Consider the following 23,628-nt stretch of genomic DNA (forward strand, 5'->3'; position numbering starts at 1 on the left):
TGATTTCTAAACAATGACCCAAAGTTTTAGATGTCCCTGAAGGAGAAACATTCTCTCCACATCTAACCTATCAAAACTATTCAGGATTTTTTATGTTTCAACCAAATTGTCTCTTACTCTTCTAGTTTGATACAGGGCTAGACTGTCCAGCCTTTTGCCTTGTGACAACCTGCCCCATTCCAGATATGAGGGTAGTAGTCTGGTAAACCTTCTCTGAACTGCCTACCAGTGCAATTACATACTTCCCTAAATAAGGTGACCAATACTGTGCATAGTACCCCAGACATGGTTTCAACAGTGTCCTGTATAATTGAAGCATAACATCCCTACATTCATATTCAATTCCTATCATGATTAATGATAATGCTCTATTAGCGTTCCTAATAACTTGTTGTACCTGCCTACTAAATTTTTACAATTCATGCATGAAGACACTCAGATCCCTTTGCATTTCAGAGCTCTGCAGTCACTGATCATTTTGATAATATGCATCATTTTTATTTTTCCTATCAAACTTCACATTTTCCCACTTTGCCCACATCTTTGCCCACGTATTTGACTTCTCTGTGTCCCTTTGTAATATTCTTATGTTATCTTCACAACTTGCTTTCCTATCTATCTTTATGTCTATAGACAAGTAAGCTTAACATCTGTGGTAGGTAAGTTGTTTGAGAAGATTCTGAGAGACAAGATATACAGAGGAACCTTGATTAACCAGCATTCGATTATCCAAATTTCTGGTTATCCGAACAAGATTGCAAGGTCCCGATGCTTGGCTAAACTGTGTTATCCGGCAATCGATTATCTGGCATTTGATTATCCGAGCAAACTATTCCCCGCCTGTGTCATTTGGATAATCGAGGTTCCTCTGCATTTGGAAAGACAGGGTTTGATTAAGAGTAGAGAGAAAGTGAGGGCTGCAGATGCTGGAGATCAGAGCTGAAAATGTGCTGCTGGAAAAGCGCAGCAGGTCAGGCAGCATCCAAGGAACAGGAGAATCGACGTTTCGGGCATAAGCCCTTCTTATATGCCAGTGGCGACCTCCAAGTGAAGGTCGCCACTGGCATATAAGAAGGGCTTGGAGGTCACTTGGAGGTCGCCACTGGCATATAAGAAGGGCTTATGCCCGAAACATCGATTCTCCTGTTCCTTGCATGCTGCCTGACCTGCTGCGCTTTTCCAGCAACACATTTTCAGCTTTGATTAATAGTAGTCAGCATGGCTTTGTGCATGGGAGATCATGCCTCACACATTTGTTAGTGTTCTTTGATGAAGCGTCCAGGAAGGTTGACGTAGTCTATATGGATTTCAATAAAACCTTTAATAAGATTCCACATAGTAGGTTGTTCTAGAAGGTTGGATCACATGGAATCCAGGGGGACCTGGCAAATTGGATACAAAATTAGCTTGATGGTAGGAAGCAGAAGGTATTGGTGGAAGAATGCTTGTTGGACTGGAGGCCTGTGACTACTGGTGTGCCTCAGGGGTCAGTGCTGGACCTGTTGCTGTTTGTTATCTATAGCAATGATTTGGATCAAAATATCCTAGGCATGATCAGTAAGTTTGCAGATGGCACTAAAATAGTTGGTATCGTGGACAATAAGGAAGGCTTTTGGAAAATGCAGCAGGACCTTGGTCAGCTGGGAGAGTGAGCTGAGAAATGGCAAATGGAGTTTAATACAAATAAGTGTGAGGTCTTGCATTTTGAAAAGTAAAATCAAAGTTGGAGTTTCATGGTGAATGGTAGGGCCTTAAGGAGTGTAGTAAAACAGAGGGAGTTCTGGTGCACTATTCTCTGAAAGTGGAATCATAGGTAGACAGGGCAGTGAATAAGGCTTTTAGTGTAGTGGTCTTCATCAGTCAGGCCATTGAGTATAGAAATTGGGAAGTTATGTTGCAGTTGTGTAGGACGTTGGTGAGGTTGCACTTGGAGTATTGTGTTCAGTTTTTGTCATCTTGTTATAGGAAGGATGTTATTAAACTGGAAAGAGTGCAGAAGAAATTTACAATGGTGTTGCCTGGACTCAAGGGTCTGAGTTATAGGGAGAGGTTGGACAAGCTAGGATTTTTTGCTTTAGAGCGTAGGAGACTGAGGAGGGATCTGAGAGGTGCATAAGATCATGAAAGGCATGGATAGGTTGAATGCACTCAGTCTTTTTCCCAGGGTTGGGGAATCAAGGACTGGAGGGCATCAGTTTAAGGTAAGAGAAGAAAGAATAAAAGGGAACCTGAGGGGCAATGTTTTTGGTATGCGTATGGAATGAGCTGCCAGTGGAAGTGGTTACCAACATTTAAAAGGCATTTGAACTAATACATGGATAGGAAAGGTTTTGAAGGATATGGGAAGAGTGCAGGGAAATGAGGTTAGCTTGGATAGACATATTGGTTGGCACAGATCAGTTTGGGCCAAATGGCCCGTCTCCATACTATAGGACTCTATGACTCTACGTTGTCTGCAGATTTGGCAACTATTTCTTCAATATTCTGAACTAACTTGCTTGTATGAATTACAGACACCTGTAATCCCTACACCAATCCCTGTGGCACATCACTTATTACATCTGAAAAAGATCAATTTGTGCCTACTCCGTGCGTCATGTTATCCTGTCAACTTTCTAATCATGCCAATATGCTACTTCTTACATGATGTGCTTTTACTTTCTTCAACGGCACATCAATGTGGCATCTTATCAAATGAAAATCCAAGTACAGTAACTGGTTCCCTTTTAACCACAACACCTGCTACCTCCTCAAAGAACACCAGATTGGGCATGATTTCCTTTCACAAACCCATGTCGACATTGCCTGAACTTGAATTTATCCAAGTGCTCTATTATAACTTGTTTAATAATAACTTCTAATACTTTCTGTTTTACAGGTGTTAAGCTAACTGGCCTGTAGTTTCCCGCTTCCTGTCTTCTTTCCTTTGTGAATAAAGGAGTTATATCCTCTGGATGCTAATCTAGTGGGACTATCCCCTAATCAAGGAAGCAATGAAAAATTAAAATTAATGTATCACCTATCTCACTAAGTACTTCTTTTAAGATCCTAGGATGAAGTTCATCAGGACCTTGACTGCAATTTCAACATGTTACACAATACTACCTCTGGTGATTTTGGTTTGCCTGTATTCCTCTCTATTTTCAATTTTCTGATTTATTTCTGAATCTGGGATATTACTTATACCTCTATCATGAAGACTGATGTAAAATACCTGTTCAATTAATCTACCATTTCTTTATTTTCTAGGATAAGTTTCAAGTCTCACTTTCTATAGACCAGTGTCCCTTTTGTTAATGCTTTTCATTTTAAGTTTTTTGTAGAAACTCTTACTGTTCTTAAATTTTCTGGCTAGCTTTCTTGTGTACTCTAATATTTCCCTTCCTATTAAAAGTTTTGGTACTTCTTTACTTTTTAAATATTCTGTCCAATCTTCTGATCTGTCTGCTGTCTTTGCATAATTATATAGGTAAAAACAAAGACTGCAGATGCTGGAAACGAGATTCCGGAATAGAGTGGTGCTGGAAAAGTACAGCAGTTCAGGTAGCATCCAAGGAGCAGGAAAATCGACTTTCGGGCAAAAGCCCTTTCCTGATGAAGGACTTTTGCCCGAATGCTGCCTGAACTGCTGTGCTTTTCCAGCACCACTCTATTCCGGAATTTGCATAATTATATGCATTTTCTTTTAATTTAATATTATCTTTTACATTCGTAATTAAAAACACATTCATAATTAAAATGGTGGGTCTATTCCTTGGAATTTTTCTTATTTGTTGGAATGTAATTATTCTGCAAATTCTGAAGAAACTCCTTAAATGGGTGCCGCTGTATTTCAATTGATCTATTTTTAATCTAATTTAGCCAACTCTGCTTTCATGCCTTCATAATTCCCTTTCTTACATTTTAAAGTTTTAAAAGAATGGTCTTGTTATACTCCTCTCTCCATCAAACTATATGTTAATTTTAATTGGTCGCTGCTATCAGAGGTGCCTTTTCTGTGAGATCAATAATTAATCCTATCTCATTGCATTCTGGTATGGTTTGCTCTTAGATTCTGGTTGGTCAGAATATGCTGTCTTAATATCCTGAAAAAGTTTATGAACTCCTCATTAAGGCTACCTTTGCCCATCTGATTTTTCCATTTCATTATATCGTTTAAAATCGTATCCGATTATTGCTATGTCTTTCTGACACTTCCCATTCTTTCTTCCTTTATACCCCAACCTACTATATAATTACTGTGATGGAACCCTTCTACCACTCCCTCAAGTGTCTCCTTACCTTTATTATGCTTCATTTCTCCCCAACCTATTTCCACATCTTAGTTTCCCTTATTTAGGTCATCTCTTGTTTTGTGCAAATACCTTCATGAGCAGAGCTATCCCTCATATTTTCCTCCTTTCCATTAATTCCGAATTGTCTTGTACGCTTCAGGATTTGAGTCCCAGCTCACGTCATCCTGCAGCTACGTATCTGTAATATTCAACAGTCGACTCCAGGATGTCTAACAACCTTTAGGCTTGATTTTTGAAAGCAGTTCTCATTGTCATCCTCAGACTCACAATCAATAATTACAACTTTTCCAGACCCTTAGCTATATCCAACCTAGCACAAAGTCCTGATCATTTATCGTTTTTATTCTCTGAAGTTTCCACTATAGCTTAATTGGAGAAAGTGAGGTCTGCAGATGCTGGAGATCAAAGTTGAAACTTTATTGCTGGAACAGCACAGCAGGTCAGGCAGCATCCAGGGAACAGGAGATTCGACGTTTCGGGCACAGGCCCTGTGCCCGAAACGTCGAATCTCCTGTTCCCTGGATGCTGCCTGACCTGCTGTGCTGTTCCAGCAATAAAGTTTCAACTATAGCTTAATTCTCTATTTCACTGATTTGAAACTCATTAAAAATTGACCTTGCTCCATATAAATTCTGGAATATTTTCTACACCTGAGTCACAGTTATTATGGAAGACATGCTATTAGGCAGATAGTCTCAGTGTGGCATAATGGGGAAGCACTCTTGTGTCTGAATTAAAAATCATACAACATACAACAGGTTATAGTCCAACAGGTTTATTTGGAAGCACTAGCTTTCAGAGCGCTGCTCCTTCATTAGGTGGTGCTCCGAAACCTAGTGTTTCCAAATAAACCTGTTAGACTATAATAACCTGGTGTTGTGTGATTTTAAGCTTTGTACGCTCCAGTCCAACACCGGCATCTCCAAATCATGACTTGCATCTGAATCAGAAGGTTGTGGATTCAAGTCCCCTTGTAGATGTTGGTACATAATCTAGGCTGTTACAGCAGTGCAGTAGTTGAGGGAGTTCAGCGATGGATGTGCTGTTTTTTTTAGCTGAAACATTAAATGAGACCTCTTTTGCCTTTGATCTTTGGTGCACATAAAGACCTCATCATATTATTCGAAAAAAGTTTCAGTGTTCTCCTCACATGACTTGTTGTATTGGGCAGAAATACTAAAAAATAGACAATCTTATATCACATTGCTACTGGTAGTACTTGTTGTCTGCACATTAGTGCTGTGGTGCACTACATTGTTGTATTAAAAAGCTTCTCTGTAACACTTCAAAATTTCATGAAGTCATAAAAGGGCATTATGTACGTTGCAGGTCTTTCTTAATTTAATGTCTTTCCTGTTGAATGATTGAAGAATGAAAATGTTCAGTATATATTGAGTATTTAACCTGCTTTGTATTCAGCCTCGTTTTTAGCCCTGTTCATATCCTTTAGATCCTCCACAGTCATGGTATTGAATTGGAGGAATGTTTTTGCAGTTTATTACATTGCATGAGTTTACTTTCAGATTTTCTTTTGCCTCTCATTTTCTGAAAGTTCCGTTATTAATTCCATTTCTTCAACTATCTTTCTCCCTGTCGAATTTGAAAATTATTTTTTATTTCACTTCAAATTATTTTGATGAACATTTGGAGTGTTGCTTGTTTAATTTTTTATACCATAATCCAGCAGATGTATTTTTTCCTTGATTTGCAACAGAATACCCTTCATAAAATTCCGTTTTTCTCAGATGAGAATAAATTGGATACTTGAACTGTACCCCTACTCAATTTATTTAAGTACTTCCTGAAGCTTTTTGAGGTTTGCCGGTTTAGAACTATAAATTTGGAAGTGCTATCTTATTGTATTTAGTTCCTTTAGCTTTTTAAAGCAGAGATTAAAATCTGGTCTTAAATAATACATGCATGCCATCATTCCTGATTCATCACTTTTTAAATGTTTTTGTTTTTAACTCTAGTTCTGTCTGGTTTTGTAAATTATGCTCTGTAGAAGTAGCTTTGAATGTGCCAATTCCAGAAAGTGTACAAGTGAATTACATATAGGAATGCAAACTCTGATTAAAGCATTATATTTCCCTTAACTTTTAACATAATCCATTACTTTTGAAATGCTTTCAGTAAAGTTGCTGTTTGAACTTTGTCTGCCTCTACCAATCTCCTTTATTCCTTTTGCCACGTTTTAGCTTTTGGGAGATTTGGAGATTAACATTGCTGAGGAGGAGTTGGGAAGCTGCAAATACGCTTACCCATACCCATCCTCACACTGTAGTCGTCCTTGGTCACACTGCCTGTAACTTCTACTCCTTCTAGCCTTTCCAGTGTGTTGCTCCAGATTGACTCATTCAGGGCCTGGCATCCGTACAAGAGCAAGAATCTTGTCTTCCCCATCCCCAAACACCCCTCCCCCACTGAGCTGCATTTGGAACATCACTTTGCAGGCTGGATTGAAAATTTAAGCAGGTTGAATTCAAGCCTGTAAGCCATATGTTTTAAACGCCAGTTCTAGAGGTTGAGGAATTCCGTTGGTGTTGTATAAACAAAAGAAAGAACTTGCATTTATATAATCCCTCTAGGAAGTCCCAGAGCTCTTCACGGCCAGTGAAGAACCTTTGAAGTACAGTGACTACTGTAATGTAGGAAATGCAGCAGCCAATTTGCAAGCAATTTGCAATATGTCAATCTGTTTAATGATGGATGAGGGAGAGATAGTGGCCAGGACACTGGGAGAACTTTACTACAATTTTTAAATATAGTATCATGGAATTTCTTATGTCCATCTGAAGGAGTTGACAGGTCAACAGTGAATTCAGAAGAATTAGAAAATTAACAAGAACGCCAGGATGCCAACAATGAAGGAGAGTAGGTGAGATAATAGAGACCAAGCAACTCAAGATATTTCTTGAAACCAAAATTAAGAAAAAATGTCAAGAGCATGAAAGTGGGAAAACAGATAGATGAAATAATATGAAATTATAAAAGGGCTGGAAAAACAGTTTCTGGCAGCATCTGTGGAGAGAGAAACAAAGTTAATGTTTCGAGTTTACATACTCTGTAACTCCAAAATAATGATGTAATGTAGTTAGGTTCATGTCAAGTATAGGGATCACCAATTGGACAAAATAAAGGTGAGCACAGAGCGTGTGCAGATAATTGACCTGTAAAATGTGGTCAGATGACTGGCTAAAACTTAGTTATTATCTAAACCAGCATTTATGATATTGGAAGCGCTCTGAATCTATCAGTTGGCATGATAGCAAAAGGGAGAAAGGTAGATTGGAAAGATCAAAAGATGTACAGAATTGTTGATCATTACTGAGAATGTGTGCAATAGTTGATTGCTGCTATGTCATACTTTGTTACAGCTCTGTACGGGAGGCGAAGGCCTAGTGGTATTATCTATTATATTATTATTATTATCTAGTACTATAGCTACACTATTAATCCAAAAATCAGCTAATGTTCTGGGAACTTGGGTTTGAATCTGGCTAAGAGTAACCACTGCATAATCCTTGTAAGGGTGAAGTCCTGCCTTCACATAGAGAATACCCTACCTATGTTTTGTGGCACCATCACTCATGCTAAATGGGACAGACTTTGAACAGATTTTGCAAATCAAGACTGGGCATCCATGATGCTCTGAGGGGCCATTAACAGCAGCAGAATTGTACTGTAGCACATTCTGCAAAACCTATGGCCCAACATAGCCCCCATTCAACCATTACCATCAATTTGAGTGGTTCAATGGAGAGTGCAGGAGGTCATGCCAGGAGCAGCATTAGGCATACCTAAAAATGTGGTGTCAACCTGGTATGGCTACAAGGACTGCTTGCATGCCATATACCATAAGCAGCAAGTGATGCATAGAGCTAAATGATCCCATAGATCTAAGTCCTGCAATCCTACCACATCCAGTCACCAATGGTGATGGACAATTGAATAACTTGCTGGAGGAGGCTGCTCCACAAATATCCTCATCCTCAATGATAGAAGAGCCCAACACATCAATGTAAGACAAAACTGAAGCTTTTGTAGCAATCTTTAGCCAGAAATATCTTGTGGACGATCCATCTCAGACTCCTCCAATGGTTCCTAGCATTATAGATATCAGAATTCAGCCAATTTGATTCACTCCATGTGATATCAAGAAATGTTTGGAGGCACTTGATACTGCCAAGTCTATGGGTCCTGACAACATTCTGGCAGTAGCACTGAACATTTGATCTCCAGAACTTGCTGTTCTTAACCAAGCTCTTCCAATACACTTACAACACTGACATGTGGTAAGTTACCCATTCGTATGCACAAAAAGCAGGACAAATCCAATCCAGACATTTAACAGCTCATTCTTCCATTATTGATCATCAGTAAAGTGCTGGAAGGTGCCATCAACAGTGCTGTCAAGCTTCTGCTCAGCAATAACCAGCTCAGTGAAACCCAGTTTAGGTTCTGCCAGCGCCACTCAGTTCCTGGTCTCGTTACAGCCTTGGTTCAAACACGGACAAAAGAGCTGACATCTAGAGGTGAGGTGAGAATGGCAGCGCTTGACATCAAGGACACCATCTGACCAAGCTTAGCAAAACTGAAATCAACTTTTATTGGGGAAAACTCACCAGTCGTTGGAATCATACCTGACACATAGGAAGATAGTTGTGGCTATTGGAGGTCAGTCATCTCAGATCCAGAACATCCCTGCAGGAGTTCCTCAGGTAGTGTCCTAGGTCCAACCTTCACATTTCCTCCATCATAATGTTAGGAGTAAGGATGATCACACAATGTTCACCACATGACTCTATGACCATTTGCGATCCTCAGATACCGAAGCAGTCCAGATGCAACAAGATTTGGACAAAATCAAGTGGCAAATAATATTTACACCAGATAAATGCCAGACAATGTCCATCTCCAATAAGAAAGGATCTAACCACAGCCTCTTGACATTCTGTAGTGTTATTATCACCGAATCCTCCAATGTCAACATCGTGGGAGATTATCATTGACCAGAAACTCAACTGGACTTGCCAAATAAACACAGTGGCCACACCAGCAGGTCAGAGGCTGGGAATACTGCAGCATGTAACTCACCATGCAACTCCCCAAAGCCTGTCCACCATCTCCAAGGCACAAGTCTGGATTGTGATGGAATAATCCCCACCTGCCTGAATGAGTGCAGCTCCAACAACATTCAAAGAAGTTTTACACCATCCAGGACAAAGCAGTCCCCTTGATTGGCATCACATCCACAAACATCCTCTCCCTCCATCACTAATGCTCGGTAGCAATGTGTGTACTATCCACAAGGTGCATTGCAGAAATTCACCAAATATCCTTGGACATCAACCTCCAATCCTGCAACCACTTCCACCTAGGAGTTAGGTAGCTCCTCTCCAAGCCACACCATTCTGACTTGGAAATATATCGTGGTTCCTTCAATGTTACTGCATTTAAGTCTCTCTAATGACATGGTGCATCTACTGACCGCACATGGACTGCAGCAGTTCAAGAACTTCCTTGAGCAATTTGGCTTTGCCTCCTCCGTTACATCCCATGAATTTTTAAAAAAATGTCCAGTGCAATTGTAAAGGAATTAATAAAATTGCTATTTTAACATAGAAAAGTAGAAAATTAAGCAGAAGTAGACCATTCTGCCAATCAACCCTGCTTGACAATTCAATAAGATCATATCTGATCACTGAACTCAGTATCCTGTTTGTGATATTTCCTCATATCCTTTGATCCCTTTAGGCCGAGGATCTATATCTAAATCCTTGAAAACATTCAATCTCTTGTATTCCACTGCTTACTGTGACAGAGAATTCCACAGGCTTACCACACTCTGAATGAAAACATAATCGTTTCATAGAGTCATGGGGTCATAGTGTCATACAGCACAGAAGCAGATCCTTCGGTCCAACCAGTCCACGCCAACTGGCATCCCAAACTAGACTAGTGCCATCTACCTGCACTTGTCCCATATCCCTCCAAATATTTCTTATTTATATACTTAGCCAGATGTCTTTTAAACATTGTAACTGTACCTGCATCCACCATTTCCCCTGGAATTTCATTCCGCCCATGAACTACTTGCTGTTTAACAAAGAAGTTGCCCCTTGTGTCTTTTTTAAAATCTTACTCTTCTCATTTAAAAGTCTCTGGATCAGTGGTGCTGGAAGAGCACAGCAATTCAGGCAGCATCCGAGGACAGGCAAAATCGACGTTTCGGGCAAAAGCCCTTCATCAGGAATAAAGGCAGAGAGCCTGAAGCGTGGAGAGATAAGCTAGAGGAGGGTGGGGGTGGGGAGAGAGTGGCATAGAGTACAATAGGTCAGTGGGGAAGGAGATGAAGGTGATAGGTCAGGGAGGAGAGGGTGCAGTGGATAGGTGGAAAAGGAGCTGGGCAGGTCGGACAAGTCCGGACAAGTCAGGGGATCGAGTTTCTGGAGGTTAGAAGCTAGGATGAGGTGGGGGAAGGGGAAATGAGGAAACTGTTGAAATCCACATTGATGCCCTGGGGTTGAAGTGTTCCGAGGCGGAAGATGAGGCGTTCTTCCTCCAGGCGTCTGGTGGTGAGGGAGCGGCGGTGGAGGAGGCCCAGCACCTCCATATCCTCGGCAGAGTGGGAGGGGGAGTTGAAATGTTGAGCCACTGGGCGATTTGGTTGATTGGTGCGGGTGTCTCGGAGATGTTCCCTAAAGCGCTCTGCTAGGAGGCGCCCAGTCTCCCCAATGTAGAGGAGACCGCATCGGGAGCAACGGATACAATAGATGATATTAGTGGATGTGCAGGTAAAACTTTGATGGATGTGGAAAGCTCCTTTGGGGCCTTGGATAGAGGTGAGGGAGGAGGTGTGGGCGCAGGTTTTACAGTTCCTGCGGTGGTAGGGGAAAGTGCCAGGATGGGAGGGTGGGTCGTAGGGGGGCGTGGACCTGACCAGGTAGTCACGGAGGGAACGGTCTTTGCGGAAGGCGGAGAGGGGTGGGGAGGGAAATATATCCCTGGTGGTGGGGTCTGTTTGGAGGTGCCGGAAATGTCGGCGGATGATTTGGTTTATGCGAAGGTTGGTAGGGTGGAAGGTGAGCACCAGGGGCGTTCTGTCCTTGTTGCGGTTGGATGGGTTGGGTCTGAGGGCGGAGGTGCGGGATGTGGATGAGATGCGTTGGAGGGCATCTTTAACCACTTGGGAAGGGAAATTGCGGTCTCTAAAGAAGGAGGCCATCTGGTGTGTTCTATGGTGGAACCGCTCCTCCTGGAAAGTCTGCCCACTAGTCTTGAAATCCCCCCACCAGAGGGAAAAGACATTTGCCATTCACCTCATCTATAACCCCTCATGATTTTATAAACTTCTATAAGGTTACAAACCTCAAATAATTATGTTCCAGAACCCCTGGGTCTCTCTGTTCTGCAACAATACCCAAGGTCCTACTTCTAATCATATAAGTCCTGCTCTTGTTTGTTTTATCAAAATGCAGTACTTTGCATTTATCCAAATTAAACTCCATCTGCAACTCCTCAGCCCCTTGACCCAATTGACCAAGATCTCTTTGTAATTACACTCATCAAACCAGAGTTTCTTGAATACATTTGAAGGGCCTACACCTAATACTGGACTGTTGCTATGCCATACTTTAAAATTTTATTCACTCATTGCCTTTGCCAATGGTATGTTTTTGGAGATGTTGTTGTATTGGAACAGTTGATGATTAGTAGTGAAATTGTATGTTATTTTATGATGTGGAGGTGCTGGTGTTGGACTGGGGTGGACAAAGTTAAAAATTACACAACACCAGGTTATCGTCCAACAGGTTTATTTGGAAATACTAGTTTTCAGAGCACTGCTCTTTCATCAGGTAGCTAGTGGGGCAGGATCATAAGACACAGAATTTATAGCACAAAATCTTAGTGTGATACGATATATTCAACAAACCCAGACTGCTGTTATGTCTTTCATCTTTTCGAATGGGTTGCAGGTTTCAGTTCATTAATACATAAATCCCAGAACTCTTTTCAAGTCACTTTCCCGAGATAAAGTAAGGTTTTATTAAAAAAAAGTGACATCTCAGCTCAGACAATGCATTAGCGGTGTGAGGTTAGAGTCTGTCTGTATTCCAATTTTGAGTCAGACTGGTTCTATTTCGAAGGTAGAAATTTATAAAATGTTACATGGATTGACTGCCTGGAGACTGTGTGCTTTTTGAGCAAAATAGAATGTGTCTGCAAGTGCAAATTCACCCCATACACTTGTGTGTATCTGCGTACATGTGAGAGGGAGAGAGAGAGAGTGTGAGCATGCATGCTTGGTCGAGTGTGCGTGTGGGTGTGGCAGAATATGTGCCTGTGAGGGACGGGGGGAGGTGTATGTGTGTGTGTCTGAGAGACAGCATGAGTATGAGAGAGAATTTGCGGGAGTGTGAGAGTGTGTAAGGGTGTGTGCTCATGTGAGTGTGTCAGAGAGACAATAGAGAGAATAGACAGAGTATAGTCTGCTGTGTGACATGAACCTCAGGTCCCGGTTGAGGCTATGCTCTTGTGTATCAAACTTAGCTATCAGCCTCTGCTTGGCCACTCTGTCTTGTGCATATCCTGAAGTCCGCCATGGAGGATAGTCACCCAAAGATCCGAGGACGAATGCCCCTGACCGCTTTAGCTTTGGGATATGCAACAATGCGGAGTAGCCGAGCAGAGGCTGATAGCCAAGTTCAATACCCATGAAGATGGCCTCAACTGGGACCTGGAGTTCATGTCACACTGCAGGTGACCCCGCTACACAATACACTCTCATACACTAGCACACACACACACACATACACACACACACTTACATACTCACACATTCATGCAGACCCTGAAACACACTGTGTCTCTTAGCCACACGTGCATATCCACCCCCACACTCACACTCAAGCGCACACCCTCTCACAGTCTTATACTCGGTCACACTCACACATGCACGCACTCACACTTGCACTCTTTCTCATACACACTCTCTCCCTCACATGCATGCATGCACACTCACACAAATCTATGGGGTGAATTTGCATTTGCAGAATTGTGTTTACAGATACATTCTATTTTGCTTAAAAAGCACACAGTCTGCAGGCAGTCAATGCAGGAAGTCAATCCATGCAACATTTTATAAATTCCTACTTTGGAAATAGAACCAGTCTGACTCAAGATTGGAATGCAGACACACCTCACACCTTTAATGAATTGTCTGAGCTTAGATGTCACCTTAAGTTATCTCAGGAATGTGATTTGAAAGGAGTTCTGGGTTTTACATATTAATGAATCAAAACCTGCAACCTATTTGAAAAGATGAAACACTTAACAGCAATCTAGGTTTGTTCAATATATCATATCAGATGCATGACACTATGATCTTGTGTTATAAATTCTGTGTCTTATGATCCTGCTCCACTAGCTACCTGATGGAGGGGCAGCGCTATGAAAGCTAGTACTTCCCAATAAACCTGTTGGACTATAACCTGATGTTGTATTTTTCAAGTATTTCGATAAAGTTAAAGTTATGCCAGTTTTTGTTTGTATTTTAACTATGCTTTAAGAATAAATTGCATTTTGCTTAAAGCCTAGTGGTGGGCCAATTGAGTCACATCCAGAACTCAGTGCCTTACACTTCCCTTTAATTGAAATAAGAAGTTTGGGTCTAGGCTATCTTCTTGATATATTTTGAAGGGATTTGGTCTGGTCTACAACACTATCCTTAAATTATGACAACTAGTTCTGGAATTCACAGTCATTGGGAACGTCCTTCTTGTGTTTAATCTGTCTAGTCCTGTTAGAATTTTTGGATTTCTGTGAGATTTTCCCCCACCCACTCTTTTAAACACCAGTGAATATAGACCTAATTGATCCAATTTCTCTTCATGTGTCAGTTCTGCTGTAGTTTTTCATTTGAACACAAGAGGACAACTACAAGATTTCTAGTTACCTTTGCTAAACTAATTTGACTTGCCAGTGAATCAGCAGTCTCTTCCTGTAGTGTAAATTGTTGCAGTTGTTTGAAATTCAGAATCTTGTACTTATTAAACATATACATATATGAATTAGGAGCAGGAATAGCCCATTCGGTCTTTTAGAACCTGCTGCATATTTAATAAGATCATGACTGATTTGATTGTCACCTCAACTCCATTTTTCTACTACCCAGGCATCCTTTGATTCTCTTGTTAGTCAAGAGTCTATCTTTGTTTTAAAATATTCAATGATCCTTTTTGCCTTTGTTCCAAAGGTTCTTCACCCTCTGAGAGAAAACCATTTTTTCCTCTCTACGTCTTACATAGATACTGCCTTATTTTTATACTGTGTTCCCTTGTTCTGGAAAATATTCCCTTCCCATTCACCCTGTCAAATACCATGAAGACCTTATATGTTTCAGTAAGATTGTCTTTAATCTAAACTCCAGTAAATGCAGGTCAAATCTGTCCAAACTTTCCTTGTAAGACAAAGCCCCCATCCCAGTTGAGTGAATCCTCTGTGAACTACCTCTGGCACATTTACAACTTTTCTTGAGACAAAACTTGTGCACAGTACACAAGATGTAGACTAACCAATACTTGCTACAAATTAGCAAACGTCTGCACTTTTGTATTCCATTCCCCTTATCCTGATGAGTGCAGGGCGAAAAGCTTTGGTGACATATCTTTTCAGCAAAATTCAAATTCTATACTACCAATCCTCTTTTTCGATTTAGATTACTTACAGTGTGGAAACAGGCCCTTCGGCCCAACAAGTCTATACCGACCTGCCGAAGCGCAACCCACCCAGACCCATTCCCCTACATTTACCCCTGCACCTAACACTACGGGCAATTTAGCATGGCCAATTCACCTAACCTGCACATTTTTGGACTGTGGGAGGAAACCGGAGCATCCGGAGGAAACCCACGCAGACACGGTTGTTGTATATTTCTTCCTCACTGCTTGTGGCAGTGTCTCATCTCAGGCTCAATTAACAATGGGAATTCTTTGTGTGAAGAATTGCAATATTAATTTGCGATCCTTCATGTTTACAGAAAATAAGTTTGTGACATTGGACTTCTGTTAGATAGTAAGTCATCTTACCCATTCTAACCAATATTCCTGCAAGACCAGTTTTCTGTCTGGTTGTCATTTTCTTAATTTAGCTCTTCTAAATATTTTCTCATCATGTCTTCAATATGTTTTTTTCCCACTCAATTGTGGGGAGAAAACAGATTATGTTGCAATTCTGTAATAACCTTTACAATATCAAAGTGTTTCACAGATAGTTAACTATTTTTTGAAATGCAATGATTATTGTAATGTAGGAAACACAGAAGGCAATTTTCACACAACAAGTTTACAGTAATGTAATAATGATCATTAATCTGTTATTATTGATGTTAATAGATGGATAAGTGCTGACTCGGATACTGGGGCAAACTCCCCTGACATCCTTCTGACACTGTCATAGAATTTTTCACATTTTCCAAAATGGGGACACAGGTCTTTAGTTTAATGTCTTGTTTGAAATATCGTAACTATAATGATATAGCAATCTGTCAAAGGCAATCACATTACTTCTCTTTTTATAAATACTGATTTATAGCAGCTTGAAAGAAACTCACTCCTTACCCATTGCAACCTTATTACTGGTTTAAAATGCAGATATGATTTGTGTGCGACAGTCAAGGTTTTTCAAAATTGCATCTTGTAGTGAATATAATCAGAATGCAGAAGATGCTGTTACCCATGTTCCATCTGAAATATTCACTTGCAGCTACAGTGGGGAAAATAGGATATGCAATATTTTCTGATTGTTCTATATTTTCTTTCTCAGGGTTTTGGTAGTTGTGTTACAGGAAAAGATTGCTACCTTCGACAGCTGTACTTTCACCAAAAAATTCTTCGTCACAAGTATGTATGAATACTGTATAACCGTAAAGAGATCACAACATTCGTAAATATTATGCTTTGAAGTTCTGCTCCTTTGGCATTCCATTGTTACTGACAGACTAATGTGCTTTGGATTATTATTAGCTATCAATGGAAGAAATGTTCTGTGAACTGCAGATGTGAACACATTATGTGTTACAGATGGTTCTTAATATCATAAGGGACAATGTGAAGAGATTACTTGCACCAAACATGGCCACCATCATTGTTGCAGTTTTTTCCATTAGAGAGAGGCACTTTAGACAGTTGAGACATTCCCCCTACATAAGAACACAAGAACTAGGAGTAGGAGTGGGCAATTCAGCCCCTTGAGCCTACATCACCACTTAATTTGATCAACTCCACTTTTCAAACCCATTCCCCAAACCCTTTAAACCATTGCTAATTAAAAATCTGTCTATCTTCTTAAAATATTTCAGTCTCTAGGTGTCCATACTGAGATAGTGAATTTACTGATCCATGACCCCTTAAGATAAGTAATTTCTCCTTGCCTCTGCCACCCTTTAGCCTAAAACTATAAACTATCATTCTAGATTGCCACCAAGGGGAAACATTTGCTCTGCTTTGTCAGATTCCTTTAGCAGATTATATTTCTCAATTAGAACTCCTCTCATCCTTCTAAACTCCAGCAAGTATAGGTCAAAACTGCTCAACTTTTAAGACAAGCCTTTCATCTCTGCAATTAATCTTGTGACCATTCCCTGAACTGCCTCCATTGCAATTACATCCTTCCTCAATTAGGGGGGTATAGTGATTGTAACAAGGTCATCCAGGTGGATCTCAAAATATAAATTCCCTGATTTGGGCTCTTCATTTGGACCAAGGAGCCCTGGCTGACAGATATAAACGGGAGTGTCAGAGGTTCTGTTCTCTGAGAGCTGGCTCTGAGGAAGCCAGACCAGCATCAAGTAGTATGCATGTGCAAACTAAGCGTGACTTGATGACAGGAATCTGGCCTCGAGTGATTTCAAAGGGAACAAAAGTGTGTGCAGTACTTCAGATACAGTCTCACTTATGCCTTGTAGAATTTTAACAACATTTCCCTGCTTTTGTACTTTTTCTCTACAGCAATAAATGCCAAAATTCCATTTGTGCTCCTTATTACCTGCTATACCTGTATGCGAGCTTTCTGTAACTCATGCATGAGGACACCGAGATCCCTCTGCACTGAAGCATTTTGAAGTTAACTCTCCATTTAGATAATAAGTTGCCTTTTATTCTTCTGACCAAAATGGATAACCTCACACTTATCCATGTTAACCTTTATCTGCCAGATTTTAGTCCATTTACCTAACCTATCCATATTCCTTGTAAATTTCCTTGCATCTAAGTATTTAATACAGCTTGCATCAAAGTATTTAATACAGCTTGTAATTAGTTGAGCCTGAGGACCAAATCCTGTGTAACCCCACTAGTTACAGCTTCCCACCAAAAAAAAATTTATCTCAACTTTCTGTTGGCTAGCGAATCCTGTATTCAAGCTAATATATCACCTCTGAACCTATGTGATCGTACCTTGTGTTAAACTTTTATGTGGCACATTATCCAATGCTTTTTGGAAGTCCAGATACGCTAAAGGACTCCCCACTATCCAGTTTTTACTACAGCTTTGAAGAACTCGAGCAAATTATTCAAGCACAATTTACCCTTCATAAAATCATGCTGACTCTGATGGATTGCTTTTGAATTTTCAAATGTCCTGTTACTACTTCCCAAATAATTTCTCAATGACAAATATTAAACTAATTGGTCTTTAGTTTCATACTTTCTGCCCCACTCCTTTTTAGGATCAGGGGTTACATTACCATTTTTCCAATCCACTGGAGCCTTTCCAGAATCCAGGTAATTTTAGAATATGATAACCAATGCGTCCACAATCTCAGCTGCCAATAAGAATTAACGACTAGTCGAGATGTACAGCACAGAAGGTGAAAGTGAGGACTGTAGATGCTGGAGATCAGAGTCAAGATTAGAGTGGTGCTGGAAAAGCACAGCTGGTCAGGCAGCATCCGAGGAGCAGGAAAATCGACGTTTCGGGCAAAAGCCCTTTATCAGGAGCACGGGAGGCTTTTGTCCGAAACGTCACCTTTCCTGCTCCTCAGATGCTGCCTGACCTGCTGTGCTTTTCTAGCACCACTCTAATCTTGACATGTACAGCACAGAAACAGACTCTTCAATCCAACTCATCCATGCCAACCAGATATCCTAAATTAATCCAGTCCCATTTGCCAGCATTTGGCCCATATCCCTCTAAATGCTTCCTACTCATGTACCCATTAGATGCCTTCTAAATGTTGTAATTGTACCAGCCTCCACCACTTCCTCAAGTAGACCATCCTCTGCATGAAAACATTCCCCCTTAGGTCCCTTTTAAATCTTTCTCCTCTCACCTTAAACCTATGCCCTCTAGTTTTGTGCACCCCTGCTCTGGGAATAAAAGACCTTTGCTATTCACCCTATCCTCACCCCTCATGATTTTATAAACCTTATAAGATCATCCCTCAGCGTCTGATACTCCAGGGAAAATAATCTCAGCCTATTTAGCCTTTCCAAGTAGCTCAACCCTTCCAACCCTGGCAACATCCTTGTGAATCTTTTTTGTATAATATTTTTTCTAATAGCAGAGAGACTAGAATTCAATGCAGATTTCCAGAAGTGGCCTAACCAATGTCCTGTACAGCTGCAGCATGATATCCCAACTCCATACTTAATGCACTGACCAATGAAGGCAAGCGCAGTAAAGTGCCTTTTTCATTACCATGCCTACCTGTGACTCCACTTTCAAACAACTATGCACCCCAAGGTCTCTTTGTCTGGCAACACTCCCTAGGGCCCTACCATTAAGTGTTCAGTTATAAGGCCTTGATTTGCCTACCAAAATGCAATTCCAAACATTTATCAAATTTAAACTCCATTGCCCCTCCTTGGTCCATTTGCCCATCTGATCAAGGTCCCATTTTGCTCTGAGATAACCTTCTTCACTGTGCACTACACCACCAATTTTGATGCCATCTGCAAACTTACTAGCCGTACCTCCAACGTTCACATCCAAATCATTTAGATAAATGACAAAAAGCAGTGGACCAGCACTGATGCTTACAGCACACGGATGGTCATAGGCCTCAAAAAGTTCAAAAAGCAACCCTCTATTACCACCCTCTGTCTCCTATGTACAAGCCAATTTTGTATCCAAATGACTAGCTCTCCCTGGATTCCATTTGACATAACCTTGCTAACCAGTCTGCCATGCAAAACCTTGTTGAACGCCTTGCTGAAATCCATTTGGACCATGTCCACCGCTCTGTTTTTATCCATCTACTTTGTCACTTTTTCAAAAAACTCAATCAAGTAAATGAGACATGATTTCCCACCACAAAACCAGATTAAGTATCCCGAATCAGTTTTTACATTTCCAAAAGCATTTCCAAATCCTGTCCATCAGAATCCCCTCCAACGTACCCACCACTGACGTCAGGATCACCGATCTATAGTTCCCTGGCCTTCCCTTACCACCTTTCTAAAATAATGGCACCACATTAGCCATCCTCTAGTCTTTCAGCACCTCACCCTTGGCTATTGATGATACATATATCTCAGCAACCACTTCTATATCTTCCCCCTAACTCTGGGGTAGACCTGACCAAGTCCCGGGGATTTATCCACCTTTATGCATTTGAAGACGTCTAGTTTCTGTAATATGGCCACATTTCAAGATATCTCTATTTATTTCTTCAAATTATTCAACTTCTATATCCTTCTCCACAATAAGTACTGATCTGTGATACTCATTTAGTATCTCACCCATCTCCTGCTGGTCCACACATAGGCAGTCTTGTTCACCTTTAAGGGGCCGTATTCTCTCCATAGTTACACTTTTGTCCTTAATGTATTTGTAGAATCTCTTTGGATTTTCCTTAATCCTACTTGCCAAATGGCCCCTTTTTGCCTTTCTGATTTCCTATTGCTGTTATGCTCCTCTAGAGATTCACTCGATCCCAGCTGTCTATACCTGCCTTATGCCTCCTTTTTCTTGACCAGAACCTCAATTTATCTTTATCCAGCATTCCCTACACCTGCCAGCCTTGCCCTTCATGCTAACAGGAATATAATCCCTCTGAACTCTCATTATCTTATTTTTGAAGGTCTCCCATTTTTCAACTGCACCTTTACCCATGAATAACCTCTCCCAATAAACTTTTGAACATTCTTGCCGAATACCATCAAAATTTGTCTTACTCCAATTTAGAACTTTGACTTTTGGATCCATAACTATTTTAAAACCATTGGAATTATGATCAGTGGCCCCAAAGTGCTCCCCCACTGACATCTCAATCATTTGCCTTGCCTTATTTCCCAAGATAAGGTTTTTCACATTCCTGATGAACAACTTATGCTCAAAATGTTGACTCTCCTGCTCCTTGGATGCTGCCTGACTGGCTGTGCTTTCCCAGCACCACACCTTTTGACCCTTCTCTAGAAGGTACATCCACGTACTAGATAAGAAATTTTTCATATACACACTTAACAAGTTCCTCTACATCCAAGTCCTTAACGCTGTGGTGGTTCCAATCTATGTTTGGAAAGTTAAAATCCCCTACCATTTGAACTCTATTATTCTTATGGATGTCTGAGATCTCCTTACAAATTTGCTTCTCAATTTCTTGCTGACTATTTGGGTGACCTATAGTAGAATCCCAACAAGGAGGTAATTAACATAGAACATAGAACATAGAAGAATACAGCGCAGTACAGGCCCTTCGGCCCTCGATGTTGCGCCGATCTAAGCCCACCTAACCTACACTAGCCCACTATCCTCCATATGCCTATCCAATGCCCGCTTAAATGCCCATAATGAGGGAGAGTCCACCACTGCTACTGGCAGGGCATTCCATGAACTCACGACTCGCTGAGTAAAGAACCTACCCCTAACATCTGTCCTATACCTACCACCCCTTAATTTAAAGCTATGCCCCCTTGTAATAGCTGACTCCACCCGTGGAAAAAGATTCTCACTGTCGACCCTATCTAAACCCCTAATCATCTTGTACACCTCTATCAAGTCACCCCTAAACCTTCTTTTCTCCAATGAAAACAACCCCAAGTGCCTCAGCCTTTCCTCATACGATCTTTCTACCATACCAGGCAACATCCTGGTAAACGTCCTCTGCACCTGTTCCAGTGCCTCCACATCCTTCCTATAGTATGGCGACCAAAACTGCACACAATACTCCAGATGCGGCCGCACCAGAGTCTTATACAACTGCAACATGACCTCAGTACTCCGGAACTCAATTCCTCTACCAATAAAAGCCAGTACGCCATATGCCTTCTTCACCGCACTATTTACCTGGGTGGCAACTTTCAAAGATCTGTGTACATGGACACCAAGATCTCTCTGCTCATCCACACTACCAAGTATCCGACCATTAGCCCAGTACCCCATCTTTTTATTACTCTTACCAAAGTGAATCACCTCACACTTAGCTACATTGAACTCCATTTGCCACCTTTCTGCCCAGTTCTGCAGCTTATCTATATCCCGCTGTAACCTGCCACATCCTTCCTCACTGTCTACAACTCCTCCGACTTTCGTATCATCCGCAAACTTGCTCACCCAACCTTCTAACCCCTCCTCCAGGTCATTTATAAAAATGACAAACAGCAATGGTCCCAAAACAGATCCTTGCGGAACACCGCTAGTGACGGCACTCCAAGATGAACCTTTGCCATCAACTACTACCCTCTGTCTTCTTCCAGCCAGCCAACTCCTAATCCAAACCTCCAACTCACCCTCAATGCCATACCTCCGTATTTTTAGCAATAGTCTACCATGGGGAACCTTATCAAACGCCTTACTAAAATCCATATACACCACATCTACCGCTTTCCCCTCGTCCACCTCCTTAGTCACCTTCTCAAAGAATTCAATAAGGTTGTGAGGCACGACCTGCCCTTCACAAAACCATGCTGACTATGAATTCTTTTCTTATTTCTCATTTCCACCCAAATAATTTCACTAGACATACTCTCAGAACTATCCTCCTTAGTACAGCTGTAATGTTATCCCTAACCAATAACACCATTCCCCCTTCTCTTTTGCTCTACTTTCTATCCTTTATATAGCATCTATACTCTGGAACATTAAGCTGCCATTCCTGCCCTTCCCTGAGCCATATTTCATTAATAGGAATGAAATCTCAGTACCATGTTCCCAACCCTGTCCTGAATTGATCTGTCTTACCTATCAGTCCTCTTGCATTGACATAAATATAGTTTAATTTACCAGTCTTACTTTGTTCTCCGCCTTGTTCTTCTTTATCTTGACTATTTGTCTTGCTCCTCTTCTCAACTGTACCAGCCTCAGACTTCTCTTTTCTCACTATCTCTTTGGGTCCCACCACGAACAACTGCCAACACCCCCACCCACCCAACTACATTTCCCTGAGAGTCCATCACTTACTACATTTTCCAAAACTTGTTTGTGATGGGGATAGCCGCAGGAGACTCCTGCCTATCTCTCCTACCTATCTCTCCTACCTTTCCTAGAGATAACCCAGTTACTTGACTGTATCTGTCCACAAACCTAAGATATTAGTTTTATTTTGGTGTCAAGAAACAGATCATTATTATTTCAAATCCCCCAACATGAGCCCAAAATAGTGGCTTAGAAAATTCCAAATTTGAATCCTGTTATTATTCCTGAATATTAAACACCAGAAGCGAAGGTTGTCAAATTTAGCTCTGGAAACAGTTGAAAACTGCTTGCTTTGGTGCTTTTTGGCAATATTTTCCAAAGTTGTTTATGGGCTTTGGTGGTTAATATTTGATGAAATCACATTGGGAAGGATTAGGCTATAGTGTCTGGTGCAGGTCACATGCCTGTCCATCATGTTCAAAGTCAGTGGTGTTTTACTGACCGCAAGGGCCAGTGCTATTTAGAAATTTGGCAAGCAATGCCAATGAATATTTTTGTAATCTGCTTCCATATACTTTTTAACACTTTGAGGACTGAAAGAAAGCATCTTTGAAATGACAATAGATTGTTTACGATAAATTAAGAGAATAAACACCCACATGGCCAACTGGACAGAAGCATCTGTTTTAGTGCCATAAATTAGGTTATTGTATCAAATAAATATATGGACAAATTAGTAATCTGTTAATTATTAACAGATATTAAAATTCCCTACCTCTTTGCACACCAGTTCACACCACTGGAATTCTACTAATGTTGTAAGCTTTTGTCACACTTTTCCCATTACCTTTCTGTGTCCTCAGATTTTAACTATAAATGTTTAAGTAAACTATCATTCTGACTATGCAATCTGATGCTGGGATCCCATAATCCCCTCACACTGGTTCCCACTTATTTTTTTCATCTGTCTTTTCTC

The 23,628-nt window shown here is 40.9% G+C and overlaps 1 protein-coding gene across 2 annotated transcripts in view; it reads left to right on the forward strand.

Annotated features, from left to right (window-relative positions):
- The window catches only part of bcas3 (BCAS3 microtubule associated cell migration factor), a 1,223,934-nt gene that overhangs the window by 258,396 nt on the left and 941,910 nt on the right, over nt 1-23,628 (forward strand). For both annotated transcript variants that reach the window (XM_043718095.2, XM_043718097.2), the window contains exon 9: nt 16,122-16,198. In XM_043718095.2, coding sequence (XP_043574030.2) covers nt 16,122-16,198 — 77 coding nt within the window. The remainder of the gene's footprint in view (nt 1-16,121; nt 16,199-23,628) is intronic.

The sequence above is a fragment of the Chiloscyllium plagiosum genome, unplaced genomic scaffold (assembly GCF_037043375.1).
Source record: "Chiloscyllium plagiosum isolate Xiang-an unplaced genomic scaffold, Cpla_swu_hap1 HiC_scaffold_31, whole genome shotgun sequence".
Taxonomy (NCBI): Eukaryota; Metazoa; Chordata; class Chondrichthyes; order Orectolobiformes; family Hemiscylliidae; genus Chiloscyllium; species Chiloscyllium plagiosum.